The sequence below is a fragment of the Lytechinus variegatus genome, chromosome 12, assembly GCF_018143015.1.
Source record: "Lytechinus variegatus isolate NC3 chromosome 12, Lvar_3.0, whole genome shotgun sequence".
In the NCBI taxonomy this organism is placed as follows: Eukaryota; Metazoa; Echinodermata; class Echinoidea; order Temnopleuroida; family Toxopneustidae; genus Lytechinus; species Lytechinus variegatus.
In genome coordinates, this window is record NC_054751.1 from 21,806,681 (window position 1) to 21,824,782 (window position 18,102).

The following is an 18,102-nucleotide window of genomic DNA, read 5'->3' on the forward strand; positions in this document are numbered from 1 at the left end:
AATCGAAGCGGGAGTTGTTTTGAGGTTTAGAACTGAAAACGGGACATTCTATTCACCTATTTAATCATGTAAAGTATGGGTTTTTGCAACAGAAATGATGCGAGCGCGAAGCGCGTGCTTATATTTTTTTATATTCCAATCTGAAAAGCGGAAATTTTGAGCACGATTTTAATTAAAGATCGAGTTATGTATCTCAATCTCGCTTGCTGTTTCCTGTGTAGCATTTTATTTTTTGCACATGCAGAATTATTCGGGGGCAAAACGATATGTTTGCCCCCCAATATTTTCATTGGTGGGGCGATCGCTCCCCCCCCCCCCCGGATCGACGTCTCTGCTCCGACCTGAAAAGTGGACATTCTATAGGCACTTCTTATAATCATGCACAGGATAGGTATGTAACTAAGCAAATGACGCGACCTAAAAACTGGACACTCTTTATTCATGTTTTGTAATCATGAAAAGGATGGGTATCTCTCTAAGAGCGAGCAGAATTTTTTTTATATATTCTGCTATGAAATTGGATAATTCAAGCACGTTTTCAAGGGGTTTTAAATCAAGAATAACATGCGTAGCTCAAACCTTTCATGCGTGATGCGTAATCGTTTTTCGTCTCTCTCTTTTTTTTTAGATTTAACCCCCCCCCCCCACATAGAATCTGAGCATTCTTAACAATTATTTTTCATTATGAAAAGGAAGGGTATCATCCTAACACCCTATATCCAAAAGGCGGCACCACAGGGACGGAATGTGACCGCCTCTATGAAATTAAAAAGAAGTAAAACAAAAGGAAGAAAAAGAGGAGAAAGACTAGCATATGAAAATGAGTATAGGTTGTTCTACTGTATATGCAGGTGCCGCGAAACGATTTTCAAAGTGGGGGGGGGGGGGGGCTGACCATGTAAAAAAATCACAATCCTAAAGTTGACCAAAGCCTTTTTAGTGATTTCTCATTGATAAGACAGATATTTTGATTTAGTGGTTTAAAAAAATATCAATTTTGAAGTTGAAAAACTCGATGTTTGGTCAATTACAGTGCTAATCACTTTTAAAAGGGCATCCTTGCGAGATGTTGCTATCGCGAATCATAAGCAAAAACTTTTTTACATTGAGACATAAAAATTAAATATTCCGGGCTGTTTTTGTAATCATGAAAAAGATGTTTATCTAACTAAAGAATTAATAAGCGCGAGCTGAAATTTGTAATATACTGACAGGTCTGCAAAGTTACTTGTTAGGGACTGCATTTAGCATGTTTAGTGACTCATAAATGATACATAACTCACCGATCAAAATAATGCGAGCGCAGAGTACGAGCTCAAAAATTTGTGATATTCCAACCTGAAAATTCTAAACATTAATTTTTTGTAACCATGAACAGGATTAATACTGTACTAAACAATAAATGATGCAAGCACGATCCAAACTTTGGCGATTTTCAAACCTAATTAATGTATTATAATTTACTATAAAAAAGGTATTTCATTTTAAACGGGCATATTTCATTTGGAAAAAAGAGCATTTTCGATTTTGGAAGAGGGGCATTTTTTCCTACAATGATTTTTTCGGGGGGAGGGGAGCAAGTGAGCACAAGTTGAAATTTTCAAATGCTGACCTGAAAAGGAGTCACTTTTAGGACTCCTGTCCGTTTTTATGTTGTTTTCTTGCTCACAACCCCTTTTAAATTTCAATTTTCATTTCTTGTATCTTCTACACTTATTTTACCTCAAAAATCGGAATAAAGAATACTAGAAAAATAAAGTTATATTCCCCCTTTCTCACCTCTTTACAAATATCAGAACCCCCTCCCCCACCCCCTCAAAAAAGAGAGAGAAGTTCCACCACCAAGAATAAACTGAAAAAACGGAAAAAGGAAAGGTAAATGAGTAAATGTGATATTATTTTCTTAACATATTGTCACATTCTATCAAAAGAACTAGCTTTTCTTTTAGTAAGAGGGTGAAAAATTTTGCTCGCTCGCTCACTTCAATCGCTTTTACTCCATTGGCTCTTTTTTTTATATATGCAGTTTTCAGCAGCTTCTTTTTGCCATTCAACTTTTTTGGCAGAAATTTTGCTCTATATATATGCCATGCTTGGCCCCTCAAAACTTTTGGTTCGTCATGCAATTGACATAACCCATTTGGATATGACAAAATTGAAGATTGTGTTCAAGTTTACCAAATCTTTATATAATATCATTAAGACTTAAAACATTCTTCTTGGCCAAAGGAAATAATACAAGGAAAGTCCTTGTTATTATTCTTTATGAAAATTGTTGTCAAAATTAGCTGTCAGATCTGTCAGAATTATTCCTGTTATCAAATCACTGTTATCTTAATCATAATGATTATTACTATCATTATTATCATCATCAGTCATGATTACAACACGTTACCAATAAATAATGCTATTTTTCATCATTACTGTTTTCTTTGTCACATACATGAATATGATAATTCTTGATGATGGTGATAATCACAATTCATGGCACTGCTAGTACACTTACTACTGCTGACTGGAAGTCGTGCCATTGAATATATAGTACAATTACTAATAACATAGTAACATTTATAATTACTTATATAAAAACAAATGAAAGTACAAAAAACAAAATGCCTTGAAAAAGTCTTGAAAATGCCTTGAAATTTCAAGGTTAAAAATCCTCAAGGCCAAGGCATGAGTGTTCAAGGCCAAAGCTTTGAAAAAGTAGGTAAGGCCAAGGCCGAGCATCAAGGCACTACAACACTGCTTTTGGAACCATTTAATTGTGTGCAAAGGAGATCTTCTTCGCATTACCCATGTTAGAATCTCCATATAGCATTAATGTTCTTAACTCATAACTTTAATATGTTTGACAAATTTTATGCAAACTTTCGTTGATTTCTTTCATTAATCTTTTTTTTCCGCTTTCTCACAAGCCAACTTTTTATTCAAGTTGCATTCTCCTTAATAAAAATAAGCAGGAAGAGATAATTGAGATCTACCTATTCATTTCATTTGGCAGGTAACGTACAATAAAATAATTGACGTTTAGATATCTTTTCTAAAACTTGGGGGAAAGGTCATTTGTTTATGTGTCCCCCACTTTGTGGAATAGCCTTCATGAAGACTTTAAAAATGCACCTATGTCGAGACTTTGAAAAATCTTCTGAAAACTCTCATTTTACTCTTAGCTCTTTATGTGCCTTGAGCACACTATAGAGTGGATTTGGCGCTTTGCAAGTCACATCATTATTATTATTAACAAACTTTTTACTAACAATGCTCTCATGGATATCATCATTTTAAACATTTACTTTATTTTCTATTACTATACCAGTAATCTAAATGGGTTACAGCCCGATAGACCGCGGGTCCGATAGACCGCGGGTCCGATAGACCGCGCGTCCGATAGACCGCGGGTCCGATAGACCGCGGGCCCGATAGACCGCGGGTCCGATAGACCGCGGGCCCGATAGACCGCGGGTCCGATAGTCCGCGGTGTGTGTAAAATTATCATCATGACAATATAGTGAAATCCATGTCATAAAGAGGTCAAAAGGTCAATGATACGAGTCCATGGGGTTCTATAACGATGACCCACAGGACAATCGCCCCTGACATCTACTTCAAGGAAAATAATTATCCCCATATTTTTTATCGTCGGGGACTGTTACCCCCCCCCCCCCCGGAAATATACCCTCTAGACGCCATACGGAGCCTCTAAAATGCCATCGACTTGACGACATGGCGAGATACTTTATCTTGCCATATCGACTAAATAAGCTTATTATGTCCGCATGGCGAGATACGTTATCCTGCCAAGTCAGTCCACTTATAAAAAGTTATATGTCAACAGTCAACATGACGAGATATTGTATCTTGCCAAGTCGACTTAAATATGTTGCATGTCAACATGGCGATTCATCGAGATTCTTGCCGGGACTTGTACACTTCATATCTCGCCATGTGGACATATCTACTTGACAAGATAGAATATATCGCTATGTCGAAATAATAAGCTTATTAATTACTTAGGCGGCGGAAGCGGGGGGGATTTCCCCCCTAAATTTTTAGTTGAGAACCTTTTTTTGGTCGTCAATATCTTTTCTACGTCCCCCCTCCCTAAATTGAGGTAGACCACCCTAAAATATTTTGCCCCCCCCCCCTTATTTTGGATGATAAGCTTCTTTTTTTTTCCTTGTCAAAATATTTTGGTGGTCCCTCCTAAAATTTTGGTTGATTTGCTTGTCAATTTTTTACCTGTGTCCATCCCAAAGTTTCAGGTGGATCCCCTTAAATGTTTTGCCTTCGGCCGCCAATGATTAAGTACCACGCCATGTTGTCACGTTAAGGCATTTTCGGAATTATTATTTTCATAATTATCTGGGGCAATTGTCTGCAGAGTAAATTTCCGGGGAGGGGGGTAACAGTCCCCGGCGGTAAAAAATATGGGGATAATATTTTCCTTGAAGTAGTTGTCAGGGGGTGATTGCCCTAATTGGGTTATTGTTATAGAACCCATGCAGGCGCGGATCCAGGATTTCGTGGGGAGGGAGGGGGAGCAAATTTGACCTGATTTTTGGCGCCCATGTGTACTTTTCGAAAAATGGCTCCTACTCCCTCCCGGTCAGACTATATTAAATTATCTTATAATCACATTAAAAAAAAAATAAAGACCACTTTTTAATGTGTTCTTGAAAAAAAAATCCATGAATACATAAATACCAAAAGGTAGGGGGACACAGGGGCGGTTCCAGCCTTCGCCAATAGGGGGTGGGGCGGAAATTTGTTTCAGCCATATTTTCCCCGATCGGCAGCTCGAAGATAATTTTTGTTTGTTTCTTTGAAGGGGTAGTCCTTATTAGTCACTTCTTGGCTTTATTCTCATAAATTAATACATAATATCATCCTCATTTATATGATACGAGCGCGAAGCGCGAGCTAATTTTTTGGAAAATTTTATGTATTTTTTCCTAAAAGTTGAACTGATTCTGGGCAATGTTTGTTATCCTGAAAAAGACATGTATGCAACTTAATAATTACTACGAACGCAAAGCGCGAGGGGGAAATGAACTGATGAAAAAGATACCTGTTAGATTTGATTTAACAATCAAATAATGCGAGCGCGAAGCGCGAGCTAAATCTCTTCGAAATTTTCACCCAAAGAAAGGAAATTCTAAGCACTTTTTATTAACTCAAGCAGAATAGGTATATGAGAAACAATTAAATCAAGCGCGAAGCGCGAGCGGAAAATTTCTAGATTTAGTCCCATAATATTTCACTGAACGAGACACTCTATTCATGATTTGTAAATCCTAAAAATATGAGTATTAATAATACGAGCGCAAAAAAAATTATACGTTTTGAACTGGTACCTGTTAAGGACTGCTTGCACTTAGCCATGAACGCGTCACATATTTCAACAATCAAAAAATGCGAGCGCGAAGCGCGAGCTGAACATTTTTGAACTTTTTAAAGAAAGAATGGAAAATTTCAATCAGTTTTTGTAATCGTGAACAGGATAGCTATGTAATTTAACGATTGATGCGAGCGCGAAGCGCAAGCAGAAAAAAAAGAGATTTAGACCTAAAAGGGGGCCACTCTTGTTCATGTTTTGTAAATCATCAAAGCGCAAGCAGAAAATTTTTGATATTGTGATCTGAAACTGGATAATGATTTAAATTAGAGAACAAGTTGGGTATCTGAATAAACATGCGCGAGCGTGTTTCATATTTAGACCTAGAATCTAGGCATTCTAAATACAACTTTAATCATGAAAATCATGAAACTTTGATAGTCCGATCTGAAAAAAAAGAGTCAATTTCAGCTTTATATTTCTAGCACTTTGTAGAAAAAATGTAAGGTGGATATGGATCGCACTTAAAAAAGAGCTGATATTATTATTACTTTGAGTTTTGACATAAGGACCGGGACATCCTTACGACATGCCATCATATGAAAATGATGACTATCTTCCTATTCATCTTGCTAAGCGCGAGATGAAACAAAGGGACAATTTAATTATTAAATTGATATCATATTTATTAATGCCTAATGAGGGCACGAAATCTGATGATATCATGGCATAAAAACTGGACATTTCACAATTGTGATTATGAATAGGATGCATCAGTTAATATATTTTTAACCATTAATGCGAGCGCAAGTCGCGACCTATAATTTTTGATAAACTGTCATGAAAAGGGGATTTTAAATAGTTTGTTGTATAAACTATATTGAAACATTTATATAACTCGCCAATCAAAATGCGAGCGTGCAGCACGCTAGCTGATGCGTCTTAACAATCAGACAAGAAAAGGGATATTTTGAAAACTTTATGGAATACACGAAAATATAGGTACATGATAAATCAAAATTTGCGAGCGGGTAGCGCAAGCAGCAAATGTTAACATTCAAACCATAAAATTGATATTTTTACAGAGCACTTTTTAAAAACCAATTTGTAAATTACACAAAATAATGAAAGTTCGATTTCCGAGGTGAAATATATATGTGTTGTATATTGACTTCCAAACTTGATATTCGAACTACATATTGAACAACAGGCGTGGATCCAGGAGGGGGCCGAGCCGGCCCCGGCCCCCCCCCCCTATTTTTTGATAACCTGCAGAAAAAAGTGTACTCTTTATAGAAACTACGACAAACAGAAAGAAAAGTAAGAAAGAGGTATTATACCCATGATGTGTAATATACAGCCTCGTAACGGCCGGCCCGACCCCGAAAGGAAACAAGAAAAAGGTGAGGGGAAAAAATGGAAAATAGACTTTATATAAAAATTTTCGCTCGCGCTTCGTGCTCGCATTGCCTGTGTAATGAATCCCATTCAAGAGGATTAAATGACACTTCTGAAATCAAATTGCACGCAATATTTTAGCTCGCACACCAAGCTTTCATTATTTTGTTTGATTTACACAAATTGTTATATCAAAATTTTCAGCTCGCGCTCGCATTGTTTGAGATAACTGTCCTCTTTGGAAATTCTTTCCAAAATTTGTCAAAATGCTCCTTTATCATGTCATTATATAAAAAATTTAAGCTCGTGCTTCGCATTCGCATTTAATTGTTTAAGACACACAGCTTGTTCTTTATTTAAATAAACGCGCTTAGACTGTCCAGTTTTCAGGTGAGAATATCAAAAATTTTGAGCTCGCGTTTTGCACTCTCATTATTTAATTGGTGATACTTGTATCCTCTTCATTAATCACTAAAAAGTCCTAATTGAGTCTCTTTTCACGTTACTATAATAAAATTTCGGCTCGCGCTTCGCGCTCGCATTCTTAAGTTGGATACTTTTCTTTGTTCATGATTATAAAAAACTGCTCAGAATCTTCAGCTCTAGGGACATAATATATCAAAGAATTTACCCCGTGAAAAACCAACAACAAGAAATCAGATTATAGCGGCCAATCGAGGAAAAATGTTGGTGAAAATATTTTCGCCCCCCCCCCCCTATTGGCGAAAGCTGGATCCACCCCTGAACAAGATATGTAAATCATCTAATAGGCAATGCGAGCGCGAAGCGCGAGCGAAAGTTTTATATAGTTGCACGAAAGATTCTTTTTATTTTCCAAGTCTTCCCCTCATCTTATTTCATGCCTTCGTCGTCCTTCTCTTCCTTTTCTCCTCTCTTTTTCCTCCTTTTTCCTTCTTTCGTTCTTGCTCCGCCAAGGGGGGGGGGGGGGAAGCTCGGCCCCCTGGATCCGCCTATGGGGACAAGGGGCGGAAAATATGACAAGCAAAAAAAAGGGTTATCATCGCCAAAGTAAGGTCATCTCGTCCCAAAATACATGTTTTATTTCGATTTAGAATAATGTATTTCTATGATTATAAAAGACCAAAATAGTAGGGGGACATTTTATATTGTGTCCCCCGACTATTTTGAGTAGGTGGGACACGTTCCCCCCCCCTTTCCCCCCTGGGATTTCCGCCCATGATGTAATATCAATGGGAGCGCGAAGCACGAGTGATTTTGGGGGGTTTCAATTTGGTTTAACTTCTCACCAGATTAGGCCCTACTAGAATATTGTGAACCGGAGCTGTAGTTTCTGTACTGTTGTTTTAGTATACCCTTCAATATTATTAATGATAACCTCTATAGGGAATATGCAATCTCGACTAATTATCCTCATCAGTGGCGTATTTATTCAGCATTGGTGCAGGGCGGGGGGGGGGCCGAGGGCACCAAGATATATAGTTGCATAAGTGGAAGAGCCGTGGTGTAGTGGTTCTGACTCTCGCTTTGTAAACAGAGGGTCGTGTGTTCGAATCCCACCGCGGCCTAGCGTCCTTTGGCAAGGCGTTAATCCACACTTTGCCACTCTCGACCCAGGTGCTAAATGGGTACCGGTAGGATGCGAAAGATATTGTATGTTTGATTTTGCCAGCGCCATAATGAGGCTGCGATGAATGCAAGGAATGCTCCCCAGGGAGTGGAAATTGTGCACTTTTTCGTGCGGGATTGAAATGTATCCAATGACCGGGGTAATAATATGCTGTAACGCGCTTTGGGCCATTCTGGGAAAAGCGCTTTATAAAAATTGGCTATTATTATTATTATTATATAAAAATAGATGAAATGGGGGGTAGACGTTAAAGAAAATCTGATATTTTATTCTTGGAAAACACATTGAGGTATCTCACAAGGCCTAAATAAATAATGAGAACCCGAAGCGCGTTCTGATTTTTTATTCCTGTATTTCATCTTGAAAGCCTAAGTCAGGGGCGGACCCAGCTTCCGCCAATGGGGGAGGGGCCATTTTTTTCACTCACATTTTCCCCGATCGGCCGCTCAAAGTTGATTTGTCCAAGTGCCGTATTAAATGAGCCAACAATTTCGAGGGGTGTCGATATGGCGTATCGCATAAAATTAATAAGAAGTTGGCAGTGAGCGAAGCGAGCAAGCAAATATGTTGACACTTTTATTACAAAAATACAAGGTTGTGATAGTATTATAGATTTTGACATAATATTTGGAAAATAATAGTATATTTCATCCTAATATCCCTTTTATTTCTCTCTATTTTTTCTTAGCGTTGATTCTCTCTTTTTTGTTGGGGGGGAGGGGGCAAACGCCCATGTCCTAACAGTCATTTCCTAGATTTACTTTATAAGCAACATAAATGTGTTATAATCTCATAAGCCATATGCAAGCTAAAAATTAAATTTCATGTATATTGTCCTGAAAATTTAACATTCTGGGCAATGTTTGTGAACCTGAACAGGACGCGCATGTAACTAGATAATTACCACGAGCGCGAAGCGCGAGCAGAAATGTTACATATTATGGCCTGGTCGAAAAGTTAGCCATTAAGACGATACATATTTCAACGATTAAACTGAACATTTTTGATATTCCAACCTAAAAAGATGAGATTTCAAATCCCCCAATGGGACATTCGACATTCATTTCCATCTCTCTCTTTTTTATGTTTCTTCCCATCTTTCTCTCTTTTTAATATTATTCTCTTCCTATTTTTTCTTCTTCTTTCCCCCTTTTCCTTTCTTTTCTTTTCCCTCTTCCTCTTTTTTCTCTTTCCCCCATTACTTATCCCTCTTTCTTTTTCTTTCCTTTCCCCTTTTTTCTCTTTTAATCTTTTTTCTTCTCTCCCTCCCCCTTCCACTCTCTCTCTCTCTTTATTCTCTTCTTTTCCCCTCTTCCTCTATCTCTCTTTTTTCTTATCTTTCTTCCCATCTTCCTCTCTATTTAAATATTCTTCTCTTCCTTCCTCTTTTTTTTCTTCTTCTTTTTCCTCCTTTTCCTTTCTCCTTTCTTTTCTTGTCTTCCTTTTCCCTCCTCTCTTTTTTCTCTTCTTTCCCCCTGTTCTTCTCCCTTTTTCCTTGTCTTTCCTTTCCCCCTCTTACTCTCTTTTCTATTATCTTCTTTTTCCCATCTTCCTCTCTCTTTTTATTCTCTCCTTTTCCCCTCTCCCCCTCTTTTTTTGAGCGGGGGGGGGGGTGGGGGTGAGGCAGTTCCCCCTCGCCCCCATGGATCTGATAGAACCCCATGGTCTTGTATCATTTGACCTTTGGACCTCTCGATGACATTTGATATATCTGATCATAATTTTACACGCACTGCGGACTATCGGACCCGCGGTCTATCGGACCCGCGGTCTAACGGACCCGCGGACTATCGGACCCGCGGTCTATCGAACCCGCGGTCTATCGGGATGTCCCCATCTAAATGCTAACTTGTTTTCAAATATAGTTTTCCCCTTCTTTTTCAAATCTAAAAAAGAATTAAACAGCACTTACAAGCACCATATAAAATCAAGCAAAATATTATATGAACTATTTTCTAAGATTTTCAGTATTTGAAAATACATCTCATGACAATACAGTATCAATATCAATCAATAAAAAAATCTCATTAATACTGAGTATGATTGAGATTTTCAGATTGTTTATATTAAACAACTAATATAATGTAAGCTATCGGAGCTTAGTAACAAATCATTTGAGCAAGTAAAATTGTACATTGTACTGGAAACAAAGCATCACTTAAATGAATATTAAATGTCGCATAAATAAATCTGACAAACTATGGACAGGCGCGCCGGAACACTTTCAGTTTTTTTGTTTTTTTTTTGGGGGGGGGCAAAATCCCGAAGGGGGCACAATATTTTTGACAGCGTGAGATACCGAAGCGATCGAGCGGGAGAGGGTGTGGGAGTGGGACCCCCCCCCCTGTAAGGACTTTGTGTAAAAATGGCGTATAAAAGTTGCGTTTCTAAGAGCATTCAAAAATAAATTTCTTGAAATTCAAACATAGAATTCACTACAAAAGACTAGCACTTCGAAAGACTATACTCACAATCATATGAGAACCTATGAAATCTACGCGCAAAACGATCGCTTCGGAATGTGTTTTTTGTGTCTGATCAATTAACTTTCCTATATTGACTCAAAATACCAGAAATTACATTTTTCATGCAATATCTTTTCAGTAATATTTATATGTACATTAGCAATAAAGGAAGACGCGAGAGAGCACAATCATAAGTTTCAAGTAATTCCTGTCAGAACAAGGAGTGTATTAAGCAGAAGAAGCGCAACAACAGAAACAAAATAAATTCTAATGAATGTCTTCAAGTTCAAAATGTCATACTGTTCTGACGTGGCAGACGTAGATAAGCACTTAAATACCCATTCTATGCAAATCACTTCTGACATCATCATTGGAGATAGTCCCTGATTATCCATGCATGGGCAATACATTTCATATTTTGTAACTGAAGGAAAAAGAAATATGTCAAGCTTAATTCTCTAACAATCTAAAACTTTTCTGAAAATCTCTAAAGTTTAAAACATTCATTACTCGATTTATGTTTTTCCTTTTGCATGTTTGTATGGCTGGGAAGCACTTTTAGATGACCCCTTCAAATCTTCTTTTTTCTTTACATATTTTCTGGGGAAAATGTGACCATAATTAGGAATTGATGATTATCAAATTCCAGGAAGTATTCATTTGTAAATAATCATGAAAAAAGGATGGTCCGGGCTAAAAATATTGATATCTTAATACATAGAGTAGAATTCACTGAGCAAAATGCCGAAAATTTCATCAAAATCGGATAACAAATAATACAGTTATTGACGTTTAAAATTTAGCAATATTTTGTGAAAACAGTCGTCATGAACATTCTTTTAAAAAAATTGAATAAACCTATTTTCATATAATAAAATACAAAGTCATAAAAAAATACAAAAATTGTTATCCGATTTTGATGAAATTTTCAACATTTTGCTCAGTGAATTCTATTTATTAAACTATAAATACTTTCAGCCCGGACCATCCCTTTAACAAACTTCCGCAGTTCATAATGTACATTAGGTAACATTATTAGAAGAAAACAATTACATTCCAATAGCGAATATGGTTGTCGGAACACCAAGTGGAGTTTTCGAAAAAGTGGATAGAGGAAGAAATGAAATTGATAGGGGAGGAAGTGAACAGTTGATCGTCAAGTAATTTTTTGTTTAAATGCGCGTAGTCCTGAAAAGACAGTAAACCAGAAAAGGTAGAAGAGGATTGAGTATTTGATAGATAAGTACTCCTGCTCTGCATTCCATTCACCGACTCAAGTTAGCATCTTCTCATTTATCCAATGATCCAATTACTCAAGCCTCTTCAACTCTTTAACCTTTTCTGTTTTACAGTCATTTTCAGATATGTTGCTCGAGTAAGTTCACGCGCGTTAGTGATACCGGGTCCGGTCTGAGCGTTTCTGGGCCGCGTTTGTTAGCCGACACAACCAGCATCGCATTGGTGAACCACTTTCTATTTGCCATTCGGTTTTAGTCTGAATTATATTCATTAAAAGGTTATACGTTATCACACTGTAATAAGGTGGAAAAGGGGCTTCTCAAAGGTAGGCCTATGTTTCATAGAGGAACATGTTCGTCAAAAGACGCGAGGCTTACTATGATTATATGATTGCCCCGTCAGGGTCGAAATTTTTCATTTTTGACAATGGAAATGACAATTTTTAGGCAGAAAAGTGCCTTCATCGTTCACTTTTCTCCTTGAATAATAATTTTTTTTACTTTAGGGGGGCACGTTGGGGGGGGCAAAATCTCGTTTTGCCCCCCCAAAATTTTGCCCCCCTGCCCCCCCCCCCCCCCGCTTCCGGACTCCTTGACTATGGAAAGTTATTCATATCACTAGTTATGAAAACATTGTATCTTAGGCTATTTGATTACCTGATGCTTTCTTTTGGTTTTATTTTGGGGAAGAGGGGGGGGGGCAAATTAGATTTTTTTCATTCAGAGAAAAAATTTACACATAAAATGGTAACACTTATCTGCAAATTAAATACTTGGTTAATTTTTAAAACATTTGGCAAGAATACAAGGACAAATTCTTACAAAATCGTATACAGCTTACTACCAACAATACTGATAACAAAAGATGAATGAGATTTGCTTATTATAAATGCAACCCATTACGCCCCCAATTATTGAAAATTTTGGACATTCACATGTTCTTCAACTCATTCCAGAATGCCTTGATATGAAGTTTTATCCATGAAAATGATATTAACCTTAATGTGAATTTGGAGCCAAGATGTCTTACTTCATTCACATACTTTTTGGGCAGGGGAGATGTGGTGATTGTGATCCAAAGTAAACATAAAAGCAGCCATGTGCTGTATTTTACATATTAATGTATGAACACTGGAATAATACCTTGGGAATTATGTCAGGGGAAAAGGAAAAAAAAAATTAATACATATTTATTATCATCCAACCCTTTCCAATACATGAAAAAGGGAGGGGGGAGAACACAGAAATTGTATGAAAACTGGACTTAAAATAAGTTATGAAATTCTGAAGTTTCACTCCACTATTCAAAACCATTTTTGCACAAAATAAAGTGTATTCCAACCAACATTTCCATAATGTCACACATTATTTCTTTTGTTTTTCATAAAATAAAAACCATGTTTTTTTTTATTTTGTGAATTTAAAAATAAATAAGCACTTGAATTTATCATAATAAATTTCAATAGACTATTCTACATGAACATGCTGGACAAGTTGGAGTCAGTCCATATTTTGAAATATGAAAACATATCTTATTTATAATAAAATATGAAATAAATAGTGACAATGTGGTGTCATCGGCTCTCTCACTTAGATATCATTTAGTATGTTGTGCATGAATGATTAGTGAAAACAAGTAAAAATTCAAAATGCAATAACATTCCTTTTCCTGTCTAATTTTGATGATATTTTTAGCGTTATAAGCTTCTTGTTGGAGTGGAATTGGTTTTTAAACATTTATAAAAAATTATCCTTTTATCCAATAGAAAGCATATTCCAGATGTAGTCATTGCAATGGCTTGTTATATTGGATTTTATGATGACCTTCTTATCTGTTTGATCAATGATGACACTAAGCAATAATTTAAAGAGAGGATCAGGATCATAATACTTCAAAGCCATATGTATAGTCTTCTCCATGAATCTGAGGAAATTTGTATGGTTTGGCTATGTGTTTCAAGGCACCTGCTATTCTCTGGTTATTAAAACTGTCTGAATCTGAGATGCTACTTGTTCTTGTTGATGATGATGACCCAGAACCGGTTACTCCTGGAAATAACATTGATGATTTATCATTTGAGATGTGGGCATAGACCTCCTGGATAGGCTTAACGCTGTCATCATAGAGGCGTCTGTGCTGGGCATCGATAATGTTCTTGCATTTGAAGGAAAGAGGACGTTCATGGGGTGAGAGTTTCTCAAGAAGTATTCTGTCAATGACTTCTTGCGGAAGGTCAGGCACAGGTTGTGTGTAGAGTTTAACTTTGTCAAGGTTCGGATTTCCAGTGATTTCAAGGATGGGGACTTTGACCTTTGCTACTGGTTCTAGCTTTGGCTTTGTCTTGCCTTTGCATAACCTTTCCTTGGCTACAATATGCTCTGCACCAGAGGTGTTTACAGGAGCTGGTGTTGACTTGGTTTGTGTCTTTCCCTTGGAATCCTTTGCCTTTCCTTTTGCTGCAGTCTTCTCACCAACAGCCTGTAGCTTGACTGCAGGAACATTTGCTTTCCGAGGACTGTTAGCCTGGTAAAGCTGGTTGGCCATTGCTCCAAGTGTTGAAGACTCCTTTTTATGAGAGACAAGTCGGGGTGATTGTTTGTCTGCTATACCTTTCTTTTCCATCCACTCTTCAAACAACTGGTCAGCTTGGATTTCCTTGTAAGCTTGCTGATCTTGTTGTTCCCAATCATCAACAGCATCCTTAAGATTCTTAAGCTGCTGCAGCTCAGTCACCTTGGTCAATTCTGCCTCCTTCTCTCGCTTCCATGTCTCTGATGCCAGTAGTCTATGAAATGAAGAGATGAAATATCGGTAAACATGAATTGAAAATTTCCTGAACTACATGTAAAATGCTGAGCTTGAAGCTAAATAGCACCAAAGCAGTAACAATATTATGATATACACTGCATCCCATAAAAGGAGAATTGGTGTTTATATTGAGGTTCTATCAGAAGACAATCACAGTTATAATTAATAAATGACAAATGAAATATTCCTAAAATTAGATCATCCTTTCTTAACTGATGGAACCTATGCTATGCAAATTTATGCAGGAGTGGGTAAGAACATGTTTATTTCATTTTCTACCTCAAAGTGATTAACACACGAGCCCATATTCTGAAGACAGGTTTAACTTAGACCACGGTCTAACTCTGTTCTAAAATTATGGAAAGCTAAAAATGTCAAAATTTACCTTACATTTTACATTTCTTCATGATTACTGTGCTCTTTCCTAACTTGTGAACAGTGAAGAAAGCTACCTTATTTATCCCTCAGAAACAGTTAAGAATATTTTGAGACAAAATGAACTGATGCATTGAAATTATACTGTGAGAGATTTTCGTCACAATTAAACCATAACTTTAAAACAGAGTTTAAATCAAACCAGACTTCAGAATACAGGCCATGATCTTTGAATTGATGTCCAGAATTCAAATCTGTAACAATATCATCCAACCTACTAATCATACATAACTTAAATGGAACCAAACAAGTAAATGAAATATCAAATACATATGTGAATGAATAGAATGAGCAAAAGAACAACTGAATGAATGATGGAAAAAAAGGATATAGAATATTTGCCTAATAAACTTTTGAATCATATTTCTTAGTTTACTGCAGATTGACCCACCTGCTGAAGGGATTTGCTGAATAATTAATTACACAGTATAATCATTAGTAAAATAATCATTAAAATCATTTACCTGGCACATTTTCTATGTCCCCAAATCTTTGCATAATCAAGAGGTAGATGGCCATTACAATCAGGCGTACTTATATCAGCATTATGAGCAAGAAGAGCTGCCATACACTTAACACTTCCTTCAATAGCAGCTTGGTGGGTAGGGGTCATCAGATCCTCATTGGGTCTACACAAAAGATATATAGAACATAAGAGCAGTAAAGTCATGTCTTCTCTTCATCTGATCTACAAAATATTAAAATGATTACAATAAAAAAACTCATTCATAAAATCATAAGATGAAAAGCTTGTAAAATACAAGAAATTGGTAAATATGTTATAGCTAAGAAGAATTTCAATCTAGACTTGCAAGAGAAGAGAGAATAAAATCTATATTCACATGAACTCTAGAGAAATATTGAGGATGTTGACTAAATATTCAAATTAAGATCAACCTTTAATATTCAATTATACAATCTATTTGAAATCCTGACTTCAAAAACAATTCACTACATACATTTATTTCTAAACCAATTTTCTTAATCACTTAGTTGGTTTAAGTTGAACTCTATTTACTCTTGGTGTTAAGTTTTAAATTGATTAAAATATAGAGTCCTTACTACATCATATCAATGAATTTGCCATTATAGAGTACAAAAGTGATGACGTCACAATTTTTTTTCACCATTTCAGCATTTTTATACCATATTTTGGTAAAGCATTATGAAATACCTCCACCACCAGAATTTGGTGAGAATCGGTCCATGGGTGCCTGAGATATGACCTCATGAATACATATTAGCCCTATTGTAGTCAGTGTATTATTGGCCTGGTTATAACTTTTAACACAATGAAAAACAACTTACACCGATGGATCTGCACCCATGTCCAGGAGATACTTCATGCATTCCAGAGATCTCTTTCCAGTCCTGCTGTTAATACAGAGATGGATTGGTCTCCAGCCCGTAGAACTGGCCAAGTTCACACTCACATGGTACTTCTCAACCAGAAGTTTCAGGCATTCTATTCTACCATGTAGAGAAGCCAGGTGAATAGCAGATAATCCCTGTAAAAATAAACATTTAGAGTCATAAATGATAAATATTGATTCAATATAGATGTAGTCAATAAAAAAGGTGGAATCTAATTCAAGTGATTTCAAAAACTCATTATCATCTGTGTAATATGTTCAGATTATTAGACAATGCACATGTGCCGTTAGTTAAACTAAAAACCTGCTTAGTTTATAAGAGTTTCAATAAATAAGTCATGTTTTATTAACAATTTGAAGAGACAGGGGCTTCCTATTTTCCTATAATTATAACTTAATCATTCTTTTTGTTTACTTCTGTTTTAAAACTATTTCACATGTTAAGTAACGCATAGTTGTATGTAAAGGAATTGTGCAATATAGAATTATTATTGCATGCTTAACAAATTAATAATTATTCAAAGAAAGCCATAGACATTTATCATGCATGTAACAATATCCAAAGCAAGTTCCTAAATTATTAGGTTTGATAATTGCATTACTTAGCCTATAATTTCTTATTTATATTCAAAATGAAAATATGATTTTTATATTTTCTTTTTTTATAACATTAACAATGTAAGAGTTTTTCCCCGATCCCAGGCTTTTCCTGGACTGGAATATTATTTAGCTTACTTATTATTGAAATAAAAACATTCAAAATTTTTGACAAATAGAAAAGATCAGAAACTCCAAATTCTAACTATATTTACATCGACACATTTTCAAATTCTAGACTAGGCCTACATGATGGTGTAGGTGTTTAGACATGATTAGCCTACCTTGATTATTTCAAAACACTTACATTTTTGTCAAAATTTGCAGGATTTTTCCCCTCTTTTAGAGTCTGTCTGAGCCAGGCTGTATCTCCGATTGCCGCTGCCATAAATTCATCCCCGCCCAGAGCCGCCTTTCGACTCCGCTTCGAAGTGGAGGTGGACGGGACGGCTCCAGCGCCAGTGGCGATCGTGTAATTGGATCCTGTCGTTTTGATCCGTGAGCTCGATTCCATTGCAACTTTGGAAATTTTCTCGCCTCTAAAAAGTATGTCTGTTTACAACTTACAGTTTACAGAATCATTCCGAAATAGTAAAAGTAGTCATTTGTCTAAAGATTACGGTGCATTCATTCAACTCAACGACAACGCACACAGAGAGTTCGCAGCTAGTATAGTATCTTACTATATGACTGTGATTGTTTACAGTAGTTGCTAGGGAGTCTCTTTGATCTTGCTTCCGGGTTATGTATGGCACGCTTCATGATTCTGAAACCTCATGACACTCTGTTAAAAATTACTGCCCTAAAAATTTTATTTTGCTATAAATAGTTTGAAATTTT

The 18,102-nt window shown here is 36.4% G+C and overlaps 1 protein-coding gene across 1 annotated transcript; it reads right to left on the reverse strand.

Moving 5' to 3' along the window:
• Positions 1 to 13,736: 13,736 nt before the first annotated feature.
• Positions 13,737 to 17,938, reverse strand: LOC121425228 (ankyrin repeat domain-containing protein 53-like). Its single transcript, XM_041621241.1, has 4 exons — positions 17,570 to 17,938; positions 16,601 to 16,800; positions 15,757 to 15,921; positions 13,737 to 14,834 (listed from the first exon to the last, which is right to left on the reverse strand). Exons 1-4 carry the CDS (start codon positions 17,774 to 17,776, stop codon positions 13,931 to 13,933), a joined length of 1,476 nt encoding a protein of 491 aa, XP_041477175.1. The 5' UTR covers positions 17,777 to 17,938; the 3' UTR covers positions 13,737 to 13,930.
• Positions 17,939 to 18,102: the final 164 nt, after the last annotated feature.